This window comes from Neopelma chrysocephalum, unplaced genomic scaffold (genome assembly GCF_003984885.1).
Source record: "Neopelma chrysocephalum unplaced genomic scaffold, ASM398488v2 Primary Assembly neopelma1_139, whole genome shotgun sequence".
Lineage (NCBI taxonomy): Eukaryota > Metazoa > Chordata > Aves > Passeriformes > Pipridae > Neopelma > Neopelma chrysocephalum.
In genome coordinates, this window is record NW_020897801.1 from 281490 (window position 1) to 308139 (window position 26650).

The following is a 26650-nucleotide window of genomic DNA, read 5'->3' on the forward strand; positions in this document are numbered from 1 at the left end:
CTTAAGTTGTATGGACATTGCCTGTTTGTTACTAGCCCTTCATAGTCAGCTCACAATGGAACTGTGGTGTGATAGAAGTTCTTTTGGGTAGCAAACACCGAGAGAGAATATTTCAATCATTTTATTGATATTACAAATTATATAATATTACTCGATTCAGAAAAATGTTAATTTAGGACAGAGCAAATACAAAGAGAACAGCAGAAAAGTTATTCATGACTGTGGGAAAGAAAATGAAGATATTTCGGGAGTTGTCTCCACTTTAAAAGTAATCCTGAAGAGACTGAAAGAGAAGAAATGACCTGAAGCAGAAAAGGACTTTTGGACCCAGGATCCTTCAAATTCGTGATTTGAATGTCATGAAGTTATGCCTGCTGAGAGTCAAGTGAGGCACACTATACAACAGAAATGGGCAAAGTCAGCTTTTCAAGCTAGTGAAAAAGTTGGAATTAATTCAGTGACCTGGAGTGGCCTTGCTTTTCATGAATTGGAGCTCTGTGGACAGATAAAGCTCAGTCTGCTCTTGCTGTAAGCAGGTCTAAACAGTGAGAGGAAGAAGATTTAAAGCTCTTGGTTGCTCTTTTCAGAACTTCATGTTTAGGGATGTCCTCTTACATTGTTTTTTTTCTTGTGAGGTATGTGTGTAGTAATGCTAAGCATCTAATGGGGATTGAGGTTTCTTGAATCTAATACTGAAACTTCTAATGGAATGAATCAAAACCTTGGCTCTGGCCACCCCAGTATTTGCAATAATATAAAACAGTGACAAGTGTCTTAAAACCTAGAGACTAGTTGCAGAATAGTTATTTATACCAAGAGTCTTCAAAAGTCTGTGAGTTTCCAGTGGAAATTAATGCAAGTAATGATCACATGTTATTATCTTAAAATAACTGAAAGTAGACTTCAGTGATTTTTTAATAATCCTTTTCTTCTGTTGGCAGCAGGATATTCTGTTTGAAGGTCCTTGGACCTAAAGAGAACGAACCAGTTTTTATTTTTACTCTGGTATGTCTGTATACTATCAAAGTGGTTGCTGAATGCAGAGCATGTCTTCTGGGAAAAAAAGACCCTAGTTCAATTAAGCTTGTTCTTACTGCATTTCCTGGTATCCATTATGAGTTTCTACTAGACCATCCACAAATTTGGCAGCCAATCAGGTGAGGAGGGGTGGTGCTGGGAGCAACTGTGGGATTTTTAAATGCTGGTTTGAAGCATTAAGTGACACGTCAAGTTTCTTCTTGAACGCTTCCTGGGATGGTGACTCTGACCCTTCCCTGGGCAGCCCATTCCAATATTTGACAACCCTCTTAGTGGGTCAACTAATACTTTCAGAGAACTCTTCCTCAGACTCCAAGATGTCTTTGCTCATTTAGAGTTGATTGCTGTGTGTATACAGATATAAAGGATTTTTTTCTCTTGTACCTTTCCGTATGAACACTGAATTCTGTTTGCCCATATAAATTCATTGCTATGAACTCTTTTCCCAGTTCTTAGTATTAACTTTAGGTTTTATTATAATGAGTAGCTTTGCATCATCTACAGATGATGTTTTAGTGAGTGACTTGGTTGAGAGACTTTGGAAAATCAGTCTGCTTTGTCAAACTCTCATTTATACAGCTGTTGACAGTGGGTTTTGTTGGTCTCTTGCAAACTTTTTCAGTTTTATTCCATACTTAAAAAAAAACTTTTAGGAGTGTTGTTAAGACTTTGCCACAATAAAATGAAGAACGCACAATAATCATACCTTTGCTAAACAAGGTTCTTTATTTTCTATTTTTGTATAGAGATCACCTTGCTGGTGATCAGTCATCATTTTGATACATCAAGCAGCTGGTTTGTTACTGAAAAGCTCAGAATATTTCCTCTGATTGCCTTTCTCTGAGTATGAGCAAAGAAGTTACCCCATGCTTCCTTTCCTGTGGTATTCAGAAGGTGGTTTTTTGGTTTTTTGTTTGTTTGTTTGTTTGGGTTTCTTTGTGTGGAGGGGGTTTTTTTGGTTCTTGCAGTTCGCTTTGTTTTTTTGTTTTGTTCTGTGGTGTTGTTGTTGTCATTGTCATTGTTTTTAAATTGAGACTTTTTTTTTTTGTATGTGTGCTTGTTTACTTCTTTGGAGGCTGGTCCAAATTCCTCTGAAAATCAGTGTGCAGCCCTGCAGTCAGACCCTTGACTCCTGTTCCTCTAGGATTACTGACACCAGAGATTACTTTGTTCAGAACTAATAGTAGATGTAAAGGAGTTTATCTGGAAGTTTATCTTTGTGTTTTATAGTAAGCGCTTTGTGGGTGTTTGGCTGTTCTTTTAAAAGCTCTATTTCTCCACTGGATTGCAACAAGTTTTTTCCTTGCTATGGGAGTCTTAAATCATACTTGTTTTAAGATCATATGCTGGTGTGTTACTATCCTATTGCGTCTTCTCCTCTTTTTAGAGTGAGCAGGCTCTGAGAACTATGTGAAAGTCCAAATAACTGTGTTTACTAATTTTTTACAATGTAGAAGACTTAGACATTTTTTACATTGTTCTTTCACTGACAGAACAAACGAGGGCTCACAAACCATTTAAAGGAAGTGTTTATAATGTGTGTAAAGTTTAGCCCCTCAATATATGGAAATTCCAGACTGGAGACAAACTGTGGACTGGCTCTAAGTTTAAGCAGTGCCTGTGACAGCAGACTAATGGGGTCAGAAATATTGCACCAGTTGCAAGTCAGCTTCCTTAAATACCATCATCTTCGGTTGATTCAGGCTACAAAGAGGTGCTTATCACTGATGAGTGACCGTGTTCTCTGTGTGCCCGGACCTCTGCTCAGCTGCCCCTCTTTTTGGCAAGAGCAATGTGGAGGAGGTGAGACACAGGGAGGTAGGCTGAACACTGGTTGCACTGCCTTTCATCTCCAACAGCCTTCCCTCCCCATCAGCAATGCTGGGTCTGGACCCATTTCAGCTGGTTTTGTCATCATCCCTGGGGAAGAGAATTTAACTTTGTCTACGCTTCTGAGGTTTGTGCAAGTGCTGAATGGGCTGATAATTGTTGCAGGCTGTTCTCTGCCCTGGTTGCTGTTTTGGAGTTCTGCATTACATTTGAGCCTTTGGAAGTTTGTGTTGGGGGGGTATTTAAAACTGAAGCCAGATGCCATCTAGTATTTCCAGTTGTAGAAAATGCTGATATTTCAAAATTAGGATTTCTTTTTGATTCAGAATCAGCCTAAATGTTCTAAAATTTCCCAAAAAACACTTCTTCCAGTGACATGACTGAATTAAAGTTCCCATGTGCTTTGATGAGCAGTGCATTTATAAGGTATTTAAATTTCTTAAAAATCTGAACCCAGGCAAAGAAGGCCATACTGTCCAAAAGCAAATGGGATCAGAAATGTAAGTCCTCTCCCCCTGCGCTTAGGATAGGATATTGAAAGAGAGCTGTGACTGCCCTCCAGAGTTTTTCTGATATCTCAATAGCAGGAGTTGTATTTGTAGATGTGTCTGAACATGCAGGCTGTGGTGTTGAAAGAAGGCATTTCAGTCCGTTAAAACTGAGGCTGTGCTTCAGTATATTTCTGAGCTGGGGCTGATTCCTTATTTTGATGCACAAATTGCATCTGAAAATCTGTCCTCCAGGGACTCATTCATCTACTCCAAGTGGAGGATACAGGGTGAGTGTCACCTGTCTCATGCTGAAGCCCCTGTGGTGCTTCCATAGCACTAGTCAAAGTGGTGAAAGAATTCTGTCACAACAAAGGAAAGTCAAAATCTGATCATAATTTCCACATCTAACCTCCACTTTCGCATTTTAAAACTGACCAAATAGGAGGATGATCTTTAGGCAATGTGAATGAAAATACCATGGAAAAGGCCATTAGTTGCCTTTAGAAAAATCATTAAAGCAAATGGTGTGGATCAATACACTCATTTGGAAAGGAAAAACAAGGCACATATTTATCTGAGTATAAAATACAGTAATATAGTTTAATATATTCGTGTCAGTCCTGTAACTCTTCTGTTAGTTCTTGAATGCAGTCAAAATTGACTTTGGAAGACAATCTGACATATGCTTATATGAATTACATTTAGAAATAAGTGCTATCCTAAAAGGTTAAGGTTCAAAGTCACTGGCTAGTGATGATCACTTATTTTTTCCTTGGAAATGTTCATTTTGTTAAAAGTAAAAATGTTTGCCACTATGAAACATTGTGTAAGAATGGGTTTGGTCAACTTTTCTCCTAAACAATGAAACATGAAAGCATTTCTGTAGAATTTCTGAAAACATTTTCTGTGGCTTTAGTATGAAAGGGTCTTCCTTCTCTCTCTGCTGCCTGGAAAAGGAGGTGCGGCTTTCAGTCTTGCCTGAGTTTCCTTGTAGCTTCTGGAACCTTATATGACCTTTATGTATACTTTTTGGGAAAAGCTCTTTTGTGAGAGATGAGAACCTAGTGGGTTTTGTGTTGTGTTGCATGGCTTAAGAGGTGTTATAGACAACTGTTTTGAGTTGTGTTCATTTTAACACCTGGGGATCAAGCTTGAAAAGTAGTAGTATCCTAATTGATGCAGTTCATAGTCCCAAGAAAATGTCATGGCTGCTGAGCCTGATTGGTGATTATTACTTGGCGCGCAAGCTTTATTGCTTTTAAGAAATTTGGAACTAACAGGCAACTAAAACAAAGCCAGAGCATCATATACATATAGAAGGTTATTCTTCATTTGAGGGTGAAACCAAACAAGTAAACCTGCTGTGACTAATCCAAACTTTTGAATGAAGAACATTTTTTATTTTCCAGAAAGTACACCACTTAGAAATTGTAAAACTGATGCACTGAGTAGCTGAAGAGAAATCTGCTTCTAATAAACCATGGCTTGTCAGACAGAGGTTTAAGAACATCTGAAAGCAAAATTTAAAAAAAAAATATGAACAAGCAGAAGGATCATATGTAGGGGCAGAGTCACTGCTGTGCTCAGAGTGAAGGGAATGGAATTGATTATCTGCACCTTCCCAGTAGGCTGGGAGCAGATATAGCTCACTGGAGAGGATGTGGCAGGAACATGCTGCGCTTTGGCTGTTTGCTGGGTAGGAGTTCATCAGAGAGCAGTGCCAAGCACAGCTCAGGCACAGCAGAAGCTTCTGTCTTCAGCGCAGTATTACCCTTCTAAAGGCAGGAAGTGCGTGTGCTGAGGGAAAGATAGTTTGGGAGCTGGGATTCTTCAGTTTTCGCTGCTCTTTCTCAGCTTCATCCTAATAAGCTCTCCCATCACTTTAAAACTGCGTTCCTGATTACTGCTGCTTTGAACTTCCCAGGGACATTGTTCACTCGGTGTACCTAACTTTACAGAGCAGACCAATCTCTTTCTGATAAATAGGGCCAATTACTCAAAGCCCTGATGTTTATACTGTGCAGCATTAAAAAAACAAAAAAAAACCAAAAAAAAAGAATTTTCTTGCCTATGTTTTTGATGATGCTTTCAGATTATGGAATGAAAGAGCCTTGGTCAAACAGTTCCAGATATTTTGGAAGCGAGAACCAGCTGAAATGTCAAAAGAATATCATGTCTCCAGCTAATGTTGTAGATTCAGGTACTGTGGTGGGTGTAGCCTCAGAAGTGCACAAGCACTGTTAGACGTCAATCCGAACTGAGCTTGAACTCCCAATCTCTGAAAGTTCCCCCATGCCTGTTTTCCAAGAAGAGCCTGATTTTTGCAACCCTTTCTCACATGAGAGCTGTTGGTTTGGAACTGTTAAGTCTTTGGCCTGACTCACTTTCACTAGAGTCCCTTTATGCAGGTAAGGCATTCTGCTACAGGGGTCTTAAAATGAAAGTAGATGATATTTAATAGCTTAAACGAGAAACAGGTCCCTTAAAAAAAAATGAAATTGGTCTTCCCTAAATTGTTGAGTGCTGACCTTGAAAAAGTCCTTACAGTCTCTGCAGGCAGACTGAATTTTTTTTAGGAGAACAGATACCTCAAACTGCAAGAGATTACCTGAGGCGAGTTTGGATTTTTTGTCTTTGCTTTTTAAGAGAAAATTCTTTTCCACTACACTTGGTATCCACATGTCTATCTTAAAGCACTATTTATTTGTCTCAGCACTTCAGAACTGCTGGTGTAATTTTCTTTCTCTTCTTTAATTTTTTTTAATTTACTAGTTTTAAGCATTTATAAGTCAACTTATATTTTAATTATGTAAAACATTCTAAAGATTGCATTCATATTTTGAATATTAGAAGTTTTTTATGTGGAAAGCAATGTTTAAATCTGTTTTGAGGAGGGGAGAGGCAAGACAAGCTGTCATCCATCAACTGGTATGAAGTCCAGCTTTGAAAGTTTGATACAAAACAAATCTGACCGTTAGTGCAGACATGATACAAATTAGCTGTGACTTTATGATACCAGCTGTTTCTCTGACAGGGTAAAAGGGCACATAACTAGAATAGCATCTTTTGTTGAAAGCAGTGTTTCCCTTTGTTAATTGTGGGAGCCTCAGGCAAAAAATTGTGGTCCGTAGTTATGTGACATGTGCAGTCTGCAACATGTTCATGGAGCTCGGGGGGCTTTTTACTGATGTTTTACGAAGACAGGGTTATCATAAGTGTTCTATTTTTGCTAGTTTTATCACTGAAAGACAAATCTCTGTCATGTTTTTGCCTTGTGTTGAAAGTGAGGTTAATCTAAGTGCTATTTTCCTTACAAGGACAAAGAAAATACCGAACAACAAAACCTGAGAAAAGTCTATAAATCTCAATGTAAAACTAAATTAGTTACTTTATTAATTGATTCTCTCCAGTTAAGTTTTTTCTTCACCGGAATTTTCAGGGCTTTTTATTCCATAAAAAGTCTACCTAGTCCCTAAAAAAGTAAAATCAGCTCTAACCGAGTATGTTTTGTTGAGACAGCAGATTAGTCCTGACATCGGTGCAGGGACATCTTGGCTCTTGACCCATTTCTGGTGCCAGGTGATTGTGTGCAGCAGCTTCCCTACCGCATCCATCACCTAAGCAATCAGGGTGCCAGGAGCCTAGGAGATGGAAATGCAGAGATGATGCACCTGAGGAGCTTTGTGTGGAAAGAGTTGTGGGGTTCTCTTCTTACCAGAGCTCATAAAACCTGCTCATAAACCAAAATGGCTCCAAGCAAAGCCATTTGAGTGACTTTATGCCACTGCACATCTGCATCCCTATGTATGTATACCTTAACATATCCCCTGGCTACCTCAGGCAACATAAAGTTGGTTGTAGCATGTAAATAAACTAAAAAAAATGTGATTTATTAGGCAATCAAGTTAATCATACTTCTACCACTTGACTAAGAGCTAGCAAGGTCTCAAAATTTATTACTACAGGTAACAGACATACTCCCTTTGAATCAATCAGGAAAGGGGCAATATTAAGAATGGAGTTATGTTATTAGTATAGTAATGTCTAACTAGGAGTGCTACAAAGGAACAACACTGAAGCTAGAGCTACCAAGAGAAGGAAAATTTCGGCTGAGTATCTTATATGCTTTCGCAGATCAACAGTTATCAATGCTGATGTTAAACAGTAAAAGAGGGTACCAAAAGAGGTAGTTTCTTTTTTTTAATGGGATCATGCAGTAGCTTCAGACTATGAGCAGTGTGAAGGACATTGCTCCTTTGAAAATATTAAGTGGTACTCCAGAAGGGAAGGATGCCACTTCTAAGGTGACCATGAGAAACTTCTCTGCAGAGCATAACTTCCATTTCAGACACACGGAGGTTAGAAGGACTTGATATTCTGACCACAACAGAAATATCATATGGGTCCTGCATATCTTTCTGCATGAAGTAGAGAAGCCACTGCGGGAAATGGTAGAGCAAACAAACCCAACTCCTGCTGAAGAGGCAGAAAATAAAAAATATATGGACATAGAATTGTAGCAGGCATAGGAGTGAAAAGAGGGTTGAAAAATACAAACTTATAAAATTCTTGTAGTGAATTTTAAAAATAAATTCATTTCAAAGGAAAAGTTTAGGATATAATAGCTCTTGTGTTTTCATGCATCGATGGTGATAATTAAGCACAAAATAGAAAATTCCAAGTACTGAAAAATAGGAGTTGGCTATTTCTGTTGCTGACATGGAATTTTACTGTCTAGTATCCGTTTCTGAAATTATGTGAAGTACTTATTTAAACATTGTGTTTATCATGTAAAACATGAGTGACAAGAAAACATCTTGTTTTCATGAATGTGTAGAGAGGTGTGTCAACAAAGGTCCATACGTGATATTTGAAGAAAAAGCCCAGCCACATTCTGTACTGATTTTTTGTTGATGTAAAAGTCCCCTTGGCCAGGTTTCTCCTTATGGTTATATCCCTGCAAACCTGGAGTATTTTCAAAGAGAGCTTAATGTGTCCCTTCCATCCATGCAAGCAGACTGAATATGGAAGCACAGGGCTGGCTACAGATGCAGTCAAAGTAAAAATGTGTGTGAGATGCTGAAGAATGTGTTAATAGCAAATGTGGAGTAACAATCAAGATTAAAAATGACATGGAAAAGTTAAACTGGTAGCATTGTAGAAAGTAAATTCTGTGCTATCATGGCACAAATTATGTGCTATGATGGAAGAAGCCATAATCCCAGTTGAATTTTATTACCACAGTACCAGAACCATCATAGCCTCTTGCAGTATCATATTCAGAATATCTCATAATGACTTCATTAAGAGAAGGGATGCTACACCTCAAATCTCAGAATTTAAATTAATCTCTTTATTATCTGAAAGTACATTCCCTGTAATGAAAATGACTTTTTTTCCTCATTTTGTGTTCTGAACTATTGAATTGTATTCTGAACTTCAATCAAGTTGCCATATTCGTCCTCAAGAAGCTGACATTCAGTGGTGAAATTATATTGGCTCCTTTGGGTATTTGGGAGAGGGCAGACAATATTTTGTACTCAGATGTGCCATCTGCCTCACATCCTCTGGGGCGAGAGGAATTTGTGCAGTGGCTGACTTACAGTCAAATACTTGGGTACCATTTCAACAACTCAAGGAGGCCTGGGACCACTAGACAACTCTCTTCATCTGCGTGGCAGATAGGTGATTCTTAATGTTGAGTTACTCTGGGATTTATGGTTTATAATAGGGAAAATTCCTTTATTTTAAATGCCCACTGTTTTGCAGATGCTAATTATGCAAAATTACTCTGTTTCATTTTATTACCCCTCTGACTGGCGCACTGCTACCCTCATGTTCTTTTGTTTCACAACTTAATTGACTTGATAAGGGTTAGCAACTTCTTGTTCTGGTTATTTAGTACCACACTCTGAGTCATCTCTTTGGAAGACTCTACCTGCAAAACCTCTGTTCTGTATAAGTAAAATGGGAAAAATATGACCTTGAAAGGGAGTAAAAATTAAGGATTTGCTTCTGCCAGTCACTGAACATTAGGTTAGTTCTTATATAGTTGTGTTGATGATACAAGTTTTTTTTCTTTTTCCCTTTCTTTCTTTTTTCCTTCTTTCTTCCTTTCTTTCCTTCTTCCTTTCTTTCTTTCCTTCTTCCTTCTTTCCTTTCTTTCTATCTGCCTCCCTCCCTTTCTATTCCTTTCAATTTACTGTCATCTTTTACTTTTTTCCACCCAGCCCAAAGCAAAAATCTATAAGCAGTGGTCTCATTCAAAGTATGGAAGCTGGCTCCAAAACCAGCCAGATCTGACCTTGCTTCAGTTTTAAAACCTTGCTTGAGGGAGCCAGGATCCCTATACTTAAATGATTTAATTTTCAAGCAGTATGAATCATGCAGCAACTGCACAAGTTCTGGCTAGAATATATTCTACATGTGTTTGTTCTTTAGGCAGTAAGAAGAGAATACAGAACTGGAGGTCATTTGAGTTACAACTGCTTTGGGGGATTTTTTTAAAAAACATTCCTTCTAACAAATGCAATTTAAATGGGTTTGTTTATATGGTGAGGAATTGGAAAGGCCCAAACTAACCAGGCTTTAAACAGTGTGGCCTTCTTCCAAATTAATCTAAAATATTTTAATCCCTCTGGAGTTTCTTTATCCTCTGCATCTGTGCTATGGTTGAGACACATTTTTAACATTTCTTTGAGGAAAATTACCTTTCTTTCCCTCCAACTGTACTCAACAAGGTCAATGGAGCACTCTTATATGCTGTTTAAACATCTGAGATTCATCACATATCTGCACAATAGAAAGAATCATCATAAAAAGTCTAATGAAGCCCAACTGCTGGCCAAGTAAGGGAGTCCCCTGACGGATATCGGGGATTAGAAACAAAGAATTGCATGCAAAATTCAAGTTTTTACACTTCAACTTTTACAACTACGAACTAAACTGCCCCCTAAGAAGGGAGCAGGGAGTCTTTGTGACACCCAGAACAATTCTGGCAAATCACACTCTGTTTGAGACAAATTCTGAAGTCACTGCATGGGCCAGGATGGTCCCAAGGTTTGCCTGGGAGCAAGGGATCCACTCACCTCGTGGGACTGGACCATGCCTGAGCGGGAGCCTACAGGGGCTTCTCGCTCCTGGGGAAGGAGATACTCCAAGTCGCGGTCAAGTTCCAGAGCTGGCTATCTCAGCCTCTGGCTGTGAGCCCATATTTGGGTTTAAGGCCTTTTAGTTTTCTAGTTCAGTAGCAAGTTTATGGGACTGAACTCATTTTACTACCCCGTAATTGAAATACTGAGGGAGGCCTAAAAATTTCAATTTTTGTAACATTATTTTCCAGGCTTTTCAAAAGCCACTCCTACTCCTTCATTTCCCAGTAGTTCCAGTCAGCCTAAATGGCCACAGGGGGCAGATACAACTTGGATCTTTCGGGAGGTTTTATCTGGAAAACTGTTATAGGTCATTTTTATCTGAAATACTGTTATATAGCTTTCTTTATTGATGACTACAGGGCAAGTTTAATACCAGCATTTATTCTAGAGTTATTCATCCTTTGAATACCTCTAGACCATGAAGTTCAGGTACCTTAAGAAGTTTGAATGCTTATTTGAACCTCTGAAGGAAAAGTTAAATGCTGAAGATCTCTGTTGTGTGAGGACATGGGGCTTTACCACAGTTGTTTTTTAAATTCCCATCACTGAAGTCCTGTAGACTGAAGACTGTAGAGAAATGAGCTGCTCCAGGCTGGTGTTGGCCTTGTCCTTAATCCTGGTGGGCCCTGCCTTTCCCAACTATAACATGCAGGCAACAGTGTTGATCTCCTGCACAAGGGGCTGAAGGATATGGTTTATGAGACAGCATTCTGGGATGGTGATGGCCTGAGTGAAACCATCCACTAGGATCAATTACCCCAATTGTCAATTACCTCAATTGTCCCCGCTTTTGAATGCAGAGCCATACCTACCTTAAACACCCTTTCCCCCTCTTTTTATGCAGTCAGTCTTATTTTGAGACCACTGCAAGCCATACAGCAATGGAATGAATTCCAAGTGCAGAAGGAGACCACATTGGAGGAAAAACTCACTAAGTACCAAGGGCATTTCTTTTGCTTTTTTTACTGGTACTGGAAAATATTCCCTAAATCTGGAGTCTACATCTGGATGTAGAGGCAAAGAGAGGGAAAAGATGAAAACCAATCCTTTAAATTCAGTAGGAGCCTGCTTTAATGGCTTGTTTAATCTGCCAGCTGGCACAGCATTCATTGACTTCTTGCTACACGTACTTTAAGAAGACCTATGTAGTTCTTGGAAGTGAGTTTATACTAAGTTGTAGAAACTTAAATATGAATAAATTGGCAAGACTGCTTTTTGGTACTTAATAGAAATCAAGAAACTGCTTAGTCATCTCCAAAGATATTTCTCTCTCAATTTACATGTAAATACCAAAATAATATGGGCTTAAAGCAGTCAGAAAGATAGTAAAAATTCAGATCTGTTCCCAATATGTGCCCTGTCTGAAGTACATGTACATCCTTCAGACTTTGTAATCACATGTATTCCCTATTCAACACTGTGCTTTGGGCAGAATTCTTATGATGTTATTTGTGACACCACTTTGTTTGAAGTAAGTACATTATGAGTTGGTGTCTTCTCCAACACTCCTTGTCCAAAAAAACTGGTCCCATCTTTATGTGGATTTTTATTTGGGGTGTCTTGCAAGCCATATCACTTAATAGATGCTCCAGGGTATATTTTGCATATATTTTGTGTGACTGTAAGTGTTCATGTTTTTGGCTTTTAACTGTATTTTTGTGAAGGTAGATGGGTGCGACCGAGTGCATATTTGATGTACAGTGTCAGGTTTATAACTAACATTTATACTTTCCGTTCCTGAAAAGTTAGGCTATGTCAAGAAGCATGTCTTCTGTTTTCAATTACTTTCAGCATTGGAAAAGCAAGGGAGAAAAGATTTAACTACAGACCAACCTGTCTTTTATGTTTAGGGAATTGTGTAATAGTATCTGAAGTGACACTTGTCAGTATTTACAAGTTATAAAAGTTTATTTGGTTCAGGTAAGCACTGAAAAATCTGGCTAGTTTACTCATGTTTATGTATGATTTTCAGATCTGGCTTTTATTTTCTTTGTTCTCCTTAAGGGAGCGAGCTATTTTCAGGGTTTTTATCTTGGGTACAGATTGTAAATGTCCTTCAAGTTTGCAAGCATTATAATCTGGGATTTTAGTTTGATCCTTCCCTGTACGTATTTTCCACAGTCTATTTCTTCTTTCAGACTTCTTTTCCTATTCTGGCCTCTGTTTCCTTGCCATCCTAGTGCTTTCCCCCATGTATTTAACAGGGTATCCTTGCAGAGACTGTGTCTCTAGTTGTAGTCCACTCCTGCAGAGCCATCAGATCTGGTCATTGTGAAGCATCCAACATCAGGAGGCCATAATGTCATAAATGTAATTATTTCTGCTTTCTTTGTTTTGAAGAAGGCATAAGATTTGAAGGCTGAGTTCAACAATTGTTTCTTTCAGCTAGGCCATAACTAAAGATGGGGTGACTGAGTTTTGAAAAACAATTTGCTTAGTAAAAATAAGCTGCTTTCCCATGTGAGTGCATCTGAGAGCAGATTTGAAGCTGTCCTCCCTTCCTTTCCTTTCCACTTTTGTATTTCTGGTTTTGGCCAACACTTTGCACACATACAACTACTCTCTGTGGGTTGACTGTGAAAAAGGTGCTTCATGTGCCTTTGGTGCCTAGAACCTACATTGTGACCAGTCACGTGTGCTCTGTGTCTCGGTCTGAGCTCAGTGAAGCTTACATGGCAATAAAGGAGACTGAAGGAGACTCCATAGTGGTTTTAGATCCTTATGGAAGAGGGCTTAGGGAAAGGTAGTAGATAATGTGCAGCACAGAAATTATTCTTTTTCCACTTTTTGATCAAAAATTATATTTTTTTTCTTGACCACATAGATATTGTCTGAGCCATTGTTACTAGAAAAATTAAACAACTTTAAAATTTATTGGTTTGATATAGTGCTCAAGTGTAACTTCCTTTTGTGACATTAATACAAAATATTTACAAATGCCTGTGTGCTCTCAGTATTAGGCACACAGGATACTGTTGATTCTCACCTGTCTTGTTTAATAGGCTCTGAGCCAGGCTCTGCTGAAAGTTTTGACGATGCTGTTCCCCAGCAGGGTGAAGCACTGCAGTCTCATACAGTGATGTACCTATGCCCTGCTGTTGTGCTATTTGCTGGCAATAAGTGTGCCTGAATGTCTAGATACAATAGTCAGATTATTGCCAAGATTATTTACCAGCTTCCCTGTGTGAGTCTCGTGAGGGAAGCTGACAATATTGTAGTCTTACTGCATCACGTTTTGTACTGGCTCAGGTAGAGTATGCAAGTGTGTCATCTTGCCTATTTTTCTTTTCATCGTAGCAAAGCCTCATTGTTGTTGGGTCTTCTGGTTTGGTGACATTGTTGTGTTAGTGTTTCCTTGTTTTCAGCTAAACTCAGCATAAAGTGGGGATGTATGACGTAAAATTCAAATATGGCAAATGGTTTGAGGGACATCTATTTTGTGGTACCCTGTCTGAATTGTTGTGCTCAAAGGCTTTGCATTTTTGCTGCCCTGCTTTACCTCTTTAAAGCTTCAGTTTTCAACCAAAATGACACAGAATTGCTGCCTATTAGAGACAAATTGGCAGGCAACAATCTGGGTTTTGCTTTTAAAGATGACTAAAAGTGTGAGCTGGAAATGCTCAGTAGAAGTTTCTGCAGCTGGATCCATTCCAGATGGAATTCCACAGTTTTCCATGATGCTCTGCTGTTGAGTAACAGCAATGTATCTATCACAGTGACGTGCATTGTGTTTGTGTAAGTGTACTGGTGTTGGGAGGGAAGATGAGTTAAAGAGCACCAGGCAAGACCTTGAAAATTTATCATTCATTTCTTCTGAGGAAGTGGTTGTATTCAAAATACTGATTGTCCCTTAGAGCACAGCTAGGAATAACAGCAATCTGAAGAAGCTTAGGTATATGGGATTTTTTGTAATGTTTCTTTTTTTTCTTTAAAAATTACTAAAACTTGGTATTGTTGCTTACTGCTGGCTCAATAGAGCAAGCAAGAGAGACCCCATCAACTCTTATTTGAGTTTATGATCCTCAGCATTAGGAAGAGCTGGATTCCTAGAGCTGCATGTTTTAAGACGGAAAAAAAAAGGATTGAAATTACAAAACTGAAGGCACAGTAAGCTGGCTACATTGTATCTTCATATTATTTTCTATTACTTTTTTATGACTGACTATGTAGCTTAATATATCATGATTTTGTATTTTGACATGTCTTCCAGAAAACGTGTAGAGTTTGAAGCCTGGCTGAACAAATGTTGCTGTTGGAACATTACCTTAAGATTTGCTCAGATGTTTTATTATTTTTAATGGCATTACCTTAGCTTTTTAATCCAAGACTTGAGAGATACAGAGGAAGTATGTGAACACAGTGCTAAAACATTCATGAAACCTACTTGGAAACAAATTCAGAAAACCTATTGCTGAAAGATTGCATGTGAGCATGAAGCTCAACAGAAGTGGTTGCAAGTGTAGGACAAGAGGAGGGCATCAAATGAGAGGGACGGGAGCAGAGTACCAGAAGTCAGAGTGGCAGATTCTTCCCATTTATGATCAGCTCCTTGCCTGGACAGGAAAACCCTTCTTAAGTGGAAAGTCAAATGTGGAGAACTGCACTGCTACCACTGGTGCAGAAGAAATGCTCCTGCACTTAGAGCACCGTCTTCCCTGGCTGATGCCTGCCCCTCTCCTAGCTCAACCCCTCTGCCTATTGCCAGAGCTGTGACTGCTGTATGAGCCTCTGGTTGTCATGATGGGCACCAGACTGCCCCATCTTGTGTCATTACTGCTGCATCACTGGGTGGCTAAATCCACTAGGCAAGAGTCCCCGCATGCTTTCTGCTCCCATGGCTTGTTCTGCTTCATACTCTTGTGGTGGTACCTCGCTGTATAGGTTTTTGCGGCTCTGCAAATCCAGAAGGGACTGGCAGCATCACAGTGGTTAGTACTTGGTGCACGGTCATCAGCTCCTGCAGGCATTTCTGTTTCCATCTGCCTTTAAAGGGATATGTGGTAGCAGTTTGGTTTGTGCAGGCCAGAAATTGAAGACTGGCTTTCTACCGCTGTGCAGCTTCTGCCTGTGTGATATTATTTTCCAAGCTCTGATTTTTTTTCTATTAGAAATCAGTAGGACAATTGGTATTTCATTTAACAGGGCAAGAAGTGCATTTTCCTCTTTAGTATGTCTTGGGCATGTGAGATTGTCATTCTTTCCTATTATTAAGAGCAAAGAGCTCCTAACTGGAAGTTGTTGGCATGGGCGCTGGTTTTCTACTCTTGGAGTTTCGGTGAGAGGTGAAGCTGGCCAACAGCAGGGACATTGCCACAATTTCAACTGTCAGGCCACAAATTTGTGGGAAAGCACACTTGAGGACTAAGTGCGTTGTATGGGCATTCTTGTGATTAGATGAAGGTGTTTGCTGGTAGAAGCAGATAAAAGGCAAGGGTAACTAGTGAATGATATTCTATGAGCCTGCTTCCCAGACTTTGATTGCAGAGAAAAAGTGAATGCAACTCAGAGCTCATCTTGGGACTAAGCACTTCTACAAATGGTTTTGTGGAGTATAAAACCCCTTCAATTTCTGTGTATTTTGTCCTTCAGAATGTGGCCATCATTGTCATTACCTGTGATATTTGCACTTATGATTAAACAGTAGTAAGGGGCAGTGCAGCTTTTCTGCCCTTTATATATCCAGCAAAGGCTAAGTATTTCCTCAGTGGTAACAGCATGAGTAAAAATAATTTGTTTCCCACAAATAAGCACTACAGGAGTAAAAGAAATTCTGCCTTTGCATGCATGTGCACAAAGGTATGAGAGGATGAAGCAGCCTTTATTGGCAAAATCTGAGATCAGAACAGTTTCTGACATGCAGGGTAAGCTTAACAAACTTTCATAGTATATATTAGATGAATTTGTCCTGCGAGGGTGGAATCCAGTCCTGATTGAAGACTCTGGGAAGTGTGCCAGGGATTCCAACAGGACCAGGATTCCAACTCTGGTTTGTATACGAATAATATTTCAGTATCTTTTGATCTTTGGGGACAACATATTTGAAATACTTCAGAGGACAGTTGAAGAGGAGAGTCAAGGGTCAATCCTCCTACCATGAGAACCAGTGGCTGTGCCAGCAGCTTCCAGCAGTGTCCTGTTTCTTCATTTGTTTGCTAATGGGAAATGATAGACAAATGTCACAGAGATCAGGGGTGGGACCAGTATATGCAAATCCAAAGGTCGAGAGAAAGCTCTACTAGACCCTTATGTCACTGTGCAGTAGGAGAAAGGAGAGGAAGGAAGTAGGAATGGAAATGGTACACCCAGACTCAACCTCCCCAAGGGAGTAAAGAAAAATGGGGACTTTCCATTGCAACTGACTGGCTCTGAGATGAGAGCTGATACTGCTGCATGCTTAGAAGTGTCTTGTGGTGTTGGCAGCAGCACACTAGATGTTTGCTAACAGCTCTGAGACAATGAAGCTCTGTAGTGCTTCTTCCTCAGTGCTGAATTAGACCATGGATACAAGAGATGGACCAGCCATGGATCTTTTAATTGCAGTCCCGAGCTACCTTCAGCAGGGACAAAATCATATAGAAAGGTCACTGTCAGCACTTTCATGTGCTTCACCCTGCAGCAGCTGGAGCTGACACAGGGCCTGGCAGCTTCAAGGACATTTGTGATGTACACTCTGGTAACCTGTGCTGAAGGTGGGTGAAACATGTTCAGCACCTACATGAATTGAGGGCCTGGACCATGGTGTGGTCCCGTGGGCCATCATAGTCTGCAGGGCACCAACTGAGAATCTCTTTTCTATGTAATTACTTTATACTTTTGCTTAGGATGCCACAGAGATGTTAACTAACATGTTCATCAGGTTTAAAAATGTCCCACCAATGTACATACGCTTTTTTTACTCTCATGAGAGACAAGATGGAAAATGTACCTTATACTAAAAGCAGAGATTTTAATAGATGGGGGCTTTGACTTCCTTGTTGAAATTCTAGGAAATTATCTGCCTTTTTCACATAAAGTCAGTGGTTTGGACATACACATGTAGCTGGAAGCGAAATGTTCTAAGAACTAAAACTGAGACCTTGAGAAACCTCCAAAGTTTGATTTTCCTGTGCTAACTATGAACTGCACTTGGTTGGTTTGCCATTGATGAATTATCTGTGGAAGTCCTAACAAGCGTGATCAGATGAAACAAGGCACAGGCTAGATTGGAATAAAACTGTGTGTTCATATGACGTGGTATGTTTGTTTTGCCTTCAGTTCCAAATGAGCTATTCTGTTTGGGAAGGTATAAAGCTGCTTGAGTTTGTATGATTCCAGAGATATCCAGCACCTCAGATTAAAGAAAGGGCATGCATGAGGTATGACCAAAGACAAATCAGTCTTTTGAACTCCACTTTTTGACTTAGATGAAGTTATACCTGTTTCTAAAAGTTCTGAGTGGCACTGAATGCTTCTGAAGCAGAATTAATAGGGGAGCAATGAAAATAATTTCCAAATTTTTTGACAGATTTTATTAAAAACCACGATTTATTTGTTTTGACTGAATATAGATTAAGGAACTCTAATTCTCCCAGATATTGCAGTAGAATGTTTGTCATACCCGCATTTCATGGGTGCCAGATTAAACAAGTCACATTTAGACAACAAATGTTGCTTGCTGACCTGCTTTCAGCTGCAAAAGGGGCAACGACGGGGTTCTGTTTTCACTTCTGAGGTGAAGGACGTAGAAAGAAAGGGAAATATCCTAAGGATACAGCAGACATCATGGCATGTAGCCAGCCAAAGTAAAATATTCTCTGTGCTTCTCACTAAGCAGTTCCTTTACTGATATTTGAAAAGTCCACACTTCCACACCAGCGCTTTGGGACAACTGAAGTGGAGACAAATGGGCAAATGGGCCATTTGGATTAATGGGGTACAACTCACAAAGCTGTTGCAGTCTTGGTCAAACTTTAATGAGACATTTGATACTTTTGGTGGTAGTGTTAAGAAATAAAAGAGGGCAATGACAGGGCAAGAACTTAGGTCTTGTGTTATCGCCTGATCCTGCAGTGAGGACAGGTCTGAGGACAATCAAATGTCCAGTTGCAAGAATGTAGACAATCTGTGTGTAGCTGGACTTGGAAGGGTCCAAAAATTTTTATCAACTCCCACATCAGTGAGATTCTACATTAGTGCAGGGTGGGTGTGTGCTGGTATGCCACTTCATTCACCAGCATGAGAGGCTTGTTGGGATAAGGAAGGAAGGGGATGTAGCTGGTACATGCTGCATGCAGATGTCTTTAGATAAGCTAGGAAATTTAGCAGAAGGTTCCTCTCATTACAAAGAAAGCAAGATGGCATGTGCTTGTACAATGCTGTGACCAGACATGGCTTGTGTAGAACCATGTGCAATACACAGCCGTGCTATATTAGGGAATATGCTTTGACTTGAAGTTTCTTGGCTCAACTAGGTTGAAGCGGGTGCAGGGATTCTGTGTAAACATTGCACTCTGGAAGCTCATTCAGTGTAATGGAAAGATGACTGATAGGTCTCGAAAGAAAGACATTTCTGTTTGTCAAAGACCTGAGTAGCAGTTTGCATTTTTGCTTTTTAACAGTCTGGCTCATCTGTTTTGTAAGTTCCCCTGGATGCTGAGTTGTCTCTGAAACCAGTGCTGGGAATAAGGTGAGGACAGTATTAAATCTGAGCCAGAGCAGTAAGTTATTTTACTGTCTATACTGGAATTATACGGTTATGTGGTTTTGTATGTGTTTCTACAAAGCCAATTTATGTTTTTGCTTTCAAAAAGCATATTTTAGTAAATTGCTATTCAAATACTTAGTTGCCACTTACAATTGTGTATAACTGTGCCTTCCTCTGATTTTATATCTTGATGAAAGCTTAAAGAAGTAAGATTTTAAAAGTTTTGAACTCTCTTATGGGATGAAACATAAAGGGGAATGGGAATTGCATATATGTGCCTTGTTCTGTGAGGGATTAAACATCCTTTCTTGAAGAATGGACTTCTTAGCAAGACAGTGAAAGCCAACACATTTTAGCAATAAACCATAGTCAACTGAAGATCAAAGGCATTATGTGAAGTGCAGAGAGGGAGGGATAGATTCGTGTAGCTTTTGAAATGAAGAGGTTTTTTTGCTGGGACATGGTGTTTGCAAGGGCACAAACTTTGCCGTGATTCTGATTCAAGTAACGTGGCAATGTGAGTAAATGTTGTAGGTAAGTTAGTTTGCTTATGTGTCATCTCTTTGTCTCAGTATGTCTTCAGGAAAACCACAGGGTTCATCAAACATATCAAGACGTAAAGGTTCAGTCTCAGAATCAAAAGACATGGAGACCCTGAGAAGACCTTTGTATGTGAGGCTGTGTAAAACCTGAGGTCCCGAGAAAGAATTACCTTCAGCATATTCCAGGAGGTTTTTCCTTTTTTTTTTTTTAAAAAAGGCAAGGTCAAAGATCTTTGTAGCATTCTTCTATAGGTCCCTCTTCTGAGTCTGGTGGTGGAAAACTCTCAAGTGCCCACTTTAGATTCTTTCATTATTATTTCAGTGGTGTAAAGGTTGAAAAGATGGTAGGGTCTTGTTTTCAGGCAGAAGCAACAAACTGATAAGTTTTGTGATGAACCTTTTCACAGTGTAAGAATAGCCCATATTCCAGTAATTTGCAAATATGTGTGGATGTCAGGGGAATAGCACTGGTCAAACCATCTACATCTATTTGAGATATAGATATATAGATATATAGATATATTTCTGTTTCTTTAAAATTTATTGATGACTTCTGCTTGAATTAGGTGAAAAACATACCCGGAAATAATTTGGAGAAAAAAGGTATCAAAATATTTTCCATCATACTTTTAAAACCAAAATTTTTACATTTAAAATAAAACTGGATAACTTTTTGGGGTTTGGAGGTTGAATGAAACATTGCTTTTGATTTGAAATGGTTTTCTTAGGGATGGTTTTCCTCTTTTCAGAAAAATTAAACTTTTTTGTTCTGACATCAAATTATTCAACTGTGTAAGAGGAAAAAAAATGCAGTCAAAGAATGAAAAAAAAAAATTTCTTTATACACATGAGATGATTACAGAGAGAGATATTTTTACATGTGGTTCTGAAGGCTCTGGAGTGGAGCTAGGTGGTGTGTTACATTTTGTCCCAGGATGTTTTCACTCATGAACAATTTCCATTTTAAAATAGAAGCATTAAAAGGTGCATGCTCCCAAAAATAGTTTGTAGAAAATGCTTCAAATAATTGGTACCTTAATCTATAAGTAAAGCAATTTTTGAGAGGCAAGAACTGTCTGAGAATCTTAGATTTTATACACTATATAAAAAATACATAATGTATATTATATATTTTTGTGGACATAGGAGACATTTTTAGATGGATTGATGTTATTGTCCAGTGGTTCTCAAAGGCTGAATGACTATCATTTTTGGGAAGACAGTGAACAGCACTGAATAGTAGACTTCTTCAAGTGAACTGATGACTCCTTTTCTTGCACTGGTATAGCTTTGCTAACTAAATGTTGTACTGTTGTCTTGATCTCTATTTCCCAATGGCTTCCTAATTTTTGAAAAAAAGATATTTGGATTGCAAGTCTTCTGAATATCATGCAGTGGCTGGACCTCAATCCTTTTAGAGGAGGCACTTTAATAAACCCTAGATGTCCTCCCAAGACAACCATCCATCTGATATCCAATGCAGAACAGAAAAACACCCTGAGGATGGAGATAGGTTGCTGCACCTGGGAACTTCTTATCACTGCTGTGCAATCTCCCAGAGTGGAAGAAGAACAGAAATAGTTCTGGACTGTTGTTATTATCCTCCTCATACTTCCTCATGAGGAAGAGAGCTTGAGCTTTTAGAGATGAGAGATGGTGTTGAGGGCCATGCAGAAAGGAAAGGGGTGGATGGGTATAACGTTGGTGCACAGAGTCAGGCGCTGTGCAGAAGAAGAATGTACCTTAACAGAGGTGGAGAGAGGTGATAAAGGTGCAAATAAATCAGATGCCAAAGCGTGTCTGCTTTGGGAAGGTAGAGCAGGAAAAAAACTTGGGGATTTTCAATTCTAGCACACAAGTTGTCATCCTAACTGACAACTCTTTATATTTTAAATTCCTGATGGTGACTATACTCCACAGAATAAATGCTGCTGCCTGGTACAGTCTTAGTTTCTCCAGACACCGTCATCTGCCTTCTGTGCACAGAAACCCAGCATGTTGCTTTGAACTTGCTCTGTAGGGTACCATTCCTCCTTTGATCCTTGTTTCAGCCAGGGGCAACCACATCAGTTCTGCAACTCACAGGCCCTCTAGCAGAGGAACTGAGACTGGATTAGACATGTAGGCAGAGGTGGAAACACTTCTTGGGAAAAGACAGCAGATAAGCTGTTCAGTGTTTTTCAAGGAGTACGTGGTGGTAAGAGTAAATTAACATAAGATTGGAAAAAAGTCTTATTACAACTTGCTTTTTAGATATATGGTCTAACTGTGAGTTAAAAAAAAACAAAAACAAACCAGCAAGCAGCAGCAAGTGCAGTGTCTCTATCAGATTTGCAAAATTAACTTTCCCTTTGAACCTCCACAGAACAACCCCAGCCAGACAAATGCAATGAAAATCACATCAACAACAACAAAATTTTAAATTCCCCAATCCAGGAACAAATCAGAAAGAAAAACACCCCTAGGAAAAGTAAACTAATAAGATAACCTTCCAAAACCCTTGCCCTCAGCAGTGTTTTAATCCAAAAACTGGGTCAAAAAAAAGCCATCAGTTCCCTTAAGCCATGAAAGGCTTTACTAGTGCCACTGATTTTATGTGGAGGACACTTGGAAGCTGCACCGGCGGGAAGGAATATAAAGCCGCAAGACAGATCTACATCTGCAAACAGAGTGCTTCAAATAACTTACAAATGCACCTTGGCTTTGTTTCCTTTAAACTGCCAGGATCTCATAAGCCACTTTTGAAAGTTCTAGTCAGCATCTGCACGGTGGCTTTCTCTGCAGCATAAATGGACTAATGGGCTGGGAAACGTGGTCTGGGGGGGGGAGCCATGGGGGGTGGAAATCCTCAGAGTGCAGCACAGAGTTTAGGATTGCAGAGGAAGCTGAGGCCTCCAGCCCTGCACAGGAAGCAATCTTAGAGCAGGCCTTAAATGCCAGATTCCAGGCAGAGTTTAACTAACCACTGACAGCTCTGTAAACAAAGCAGGGACAAAAAGAGAACAGCTTTCCCTTTTCTGGTAGTCATTTTTGGTTTGGGGGCTGCAGGGGAATTCTGTAATACTCGGCTTGATGGGATATAAACCAAGACTGGAAAGGCTTTGTATATGAAGAACTGTAAAGGGGAAAATACTTCATGGATTAAAACCTAAAGAAGAAGGTAGGGCATGGGGAAAATTCGTGAATTAAACTACAAAAAAAAATATTGCTTCTTTTTGTTCTTTGAGTAGGCTTTGTATATAGTTTGGCTTCTGTTGGGTGATATTTAAAGGTGGTGGGTTATTTTTCTTCTTTTCTGCTTTCACTCTCTTTTTTCCCCTTACTTTTTTCTCTTTTCCTTTTTTTTCCCTCTCATCTCGTTTTCTCCTCTTTTCACTTTTTTTTCCCTTTCTTATGAAGGGGGGGTGGGAACGGTCAGACAAGAGCTTACTTTTGCAAAACTTTTAATTATCTGTGAAACTAAAGAAAATAAGAACTCTCATGCAGTGTTTTTACTGCTCTGACGAAAAATTTGAAGCTTAAAGTTAAAATCCCGCTGAATTGCTGCTTTTGTTTGTGGAAAAGACCTGTGACGTTACAAATAGCTAGTCTGCGGCTAGCAGATGTATACAGTCCTTACTTAAAGCATGTTGATTTAATTTTAACTAGGAAACTAAACGCAGGCACAGGCTATGTTTATCCTACGAGACATTTCATTAATCTTGTTTATCTCAACAATGCTGAGGAAGTTAAATTTTTTGATGGAAAAAGAAAATAGTTACAGTGAAGTTAAGACAGCAAAGCAAAACTAAATGGACTCAGTCGTTTAAACACATCCATTGTGTTTTCGCTCTCGTCTAAGTGATCCTCTCCCTTTCAGATTTGGATCTTTCCAGAGCTTGAAACGCTTAAACACCCACCATGGATGACTTTGAACGCCGCAGAGAACTCAGGAGGCAAAAGCGTGAGGAAATGCGCCTTGAAGCAGAGAGGTGAGGTGCTACATACGGAAAATGGTGCTGGTGGGTTGTCTTTGACTAGCAGTGGCTTTGAGAATCTCTGTCTCAAGTTCCAAAGTATGCTATAGATAACCAAAGAGTCCTTGTGCTAACATATTAGTTAATATTGTGGGAGAGATGAGGGGTGTCCAGTGCCTAATTCGCTTAGGCTGTTGTAAATGTCCTGGCTTCTAGTTATTTTGTTATGTGGATAAATGTGAACATCAAAGGTGGAATATGGGTGCTTGAAATCATTGATAGGAAAGCTCATGCTCAGATGCTATGTGGGTGTTGTGCAGAAGGGATTGTGTTTGTCAGATATTTATATATGTTCGATAATATGTATATTAGAGCTAAAGTACTAAGATATAATTGAAAGCTGATATAGACTTGGTATATGCAGTATAGCATATCTGTGAATTGTCTGCCATTACTATGCAATTGCTGCTGTGTTTGTACTGCCTGTCGCTTTTTATTCATTTACAGTCACTTTATGTGGGCAACAAGGGCAGCATTTGCTACCAGTTATTACAGATTTATTTTGGTGAAAATGAAAGCAGAACTTGATGTGGGTATGATGATGTCAATTTATGAAAGAAACACCATGAAGATACTGGGAACGACATTTCATTAGCTGACCTGTTTTACACTTGTATAGTTCTCTTTGCTTTTGTGGGATTTCCAATGATTTGCACTGGTATATGCAGGGAGAAAGTCAGGCTCCACTTATTTTTGTAATGTCTTCAGTGATATAAAGATTTGATTTAGTTTATTAATGCCGTGCCAATTTAAAAAAATAAAAGCTAGATTTAAGCACATTTTGTTCCCATTTTTGTACTTCATTCTGAATATGGACTTCATTTTCATTTCTGTCCTTTCCCATGATCTGGCAAAACCCTGGTGTTTTGGATTCTGAATGCTACAGAAGAAAAGCGATTTTTCAGAGCAGTTTTAAATGAAAGCCAGCAGAATGCAGTGTACTTTGTATGCCTGCTTTGAACTTTTTAATAAGGTCCTGCTACATCACTAACTGTCTAATGAAAATTGATGATATTTGGGGGGCAGGAGGGAATCCCAGGTAGATGAGATGCAATAGCTAACTTTCTTCACAAAGGAAGTGCTGCTATGTAAAACTGGGTGTGTGAGCTCTTGTCAGGCTCACTGAACCCACGAGCTCTGGAAAGCAGCAGCGTTGCTGGCAGATAAATAAACTCCTGTGAAGTTTGGTGGCCAAAGGGAAATAAAGCGGCAGCCTCCCTTTGCACAGTGCAGCCATTGCCATCCCTGAAAGGCAGAGCAGCAAATGTGCCATGCACTAAACAGCCAGAAAGTTTCCCTTTCCCCTGGGCCTGGGGCTGTATGTGTGTGTTGGGCAGCATGGGAGGGACTGCAGAGCCCGTACTAGTTTATGGTATAGCACATGATGTTTATATACTTGCAGTGCACTTCTGCTTTAAGAAAATTTGTTTAAGGAAAGGCTCAAATTTTAGGGTTTTTTTTGTGAATAGGGACCCTGGGTGGCCTGTGGAGGGTGCTGGGGGGTATAGTTTGGAAGGTGTTTTCTACTACAGAAAAGTGTTGCTTGACTTCCCTTTGAAGACCTCCAAGCTCTTATGTGAGTGTGCAGAGCCTGTAGTGTGGCCTGGGCATCAGCCATGGCTGGCTTGTGAGGGTAGCAGGGAGTTGGGGGTAAGGATTCTGCCTTTTGACACTAGTGAAGCTTAAATCCAGGGCTTCAGGTATATATCCCATCCTTGCTTTTGGAAAGTGTTTTAACCATGTCTAGGGTGGTTTTGTTGGGATTTAGTGTGGTAGTCTTCAGGGAGGAGGGGAGCTCTATGGCAGCCTGGCCAGAAGAAAAGGGCTTAGGCCTGTGTCCCTATTTTCTCCCAAATTGCTGCAGATGCTCCATGACCTTTCCCACACATTTGAAGCCTTTTAACAGTAAATTGCTCTACGCTAACTCTTGCTGTACTCCCTCCACTGCTGCCAACTTCAAGCATTCAAGTACCACGAGTCAGACTCCTTTAAAGTCACCAGATTGCTTTAAAAATCTTGAGATCTTAAAAATAATTTAGTCTGGCTTTTTTATTTTTGGTTTGCCTTAGCAAAAGCAGAGCCTGACTCTCAAATTCAGACTTGACCCTGGAAGCCAGGACATCCCGAACTCTGCTCTGGCAGGGGTAGGTAACGTGGAGGAGGAGCTGAGTTCAGTGTTTGTCCCCATTGTGCTGCACTGCTCATGTCTAGTGAAAGGCAGCAGCATTGGGGCAGTCATTAACAAATGAATATGTGATGCTGGATTGGTTTTGGCGAATTCAGATTTTTGGGTATTTGGGGATCATATTTACCTTTAAAATACGACCACAACACGATCGCATACATGCCATGAGCTACAGCAGGCTTTCCTCTGCATGCTTTCAAGCATTTTATGTAGCGAATTGTGCAGCCCTAAGGTGCAGTGTGGAGGTTGAAAATGCTCTGTCGGCTCTGAGCGCTGGCACCTGCTGCTTGGGCACAAGGCATTTCCCTGCACCCTTCCATCAGTGGGCTGTAGCCTGACTATGGGGAAACCACCACCAGTTGTAAGCATTTCCATTGGAAGATGGACAGATGGATGATTGTGTAGGCTGTAAAATGTTTGCTAGGTCTCCCAGACACTGCTTAGACTTCTTTGAATAGAATAGTAAACCTGGAAATACAAGCATACCATATCAAACAGTATTTGTAGCTCAGCCAGTTGCAGTGACACATTTTGCCATTTCCTGGAATGAAGGTACATGGAATGCATGTCTTTCTAGCCTGATGCCTGTGCCCAAGAAAGACCAGGGGGTGAAAATGTGTTGTAGCAGTGTGGACTCATGCACCACATGGCCAACAGGAAGTGACTTGATATTATTGTGCCTTTACCAGGGGCCAGAGGCCATGTTAGGAC

General features: G+C 39.8%; 2 protein-coding genes across 2 annotated transcripts in view; one reads left to right on the forward strand and one right to left on the reverse strand.

The window, feature by feature from the left end:
- LOC113975574 (aldo-keto reductase family 1 member B10-like) overlaps positions 1-26650 on the reverse strand; it is a 307380-nt gene that overhangs the window by 184950 nt on the left and 95780 nt on the right. The window lies entirely within an intron of this gene.
- Positions 22645-26650, forward strand: part of CALD1 (caldesmon 1) — a 98277-nt gene continuing 94271 nt past the window's right edge. Inside the window, 2 exon segments of the mRNA XM_027699740.1 lie at positions 22645-22898; positions 23598-23709. Of these exon segments, the coding sequence (XP_027555541.1) occupies positions 23639-23709 (71 nt within the window). The 5' untranslated portion in view covers positions 22645-22898; positions 23598-23638.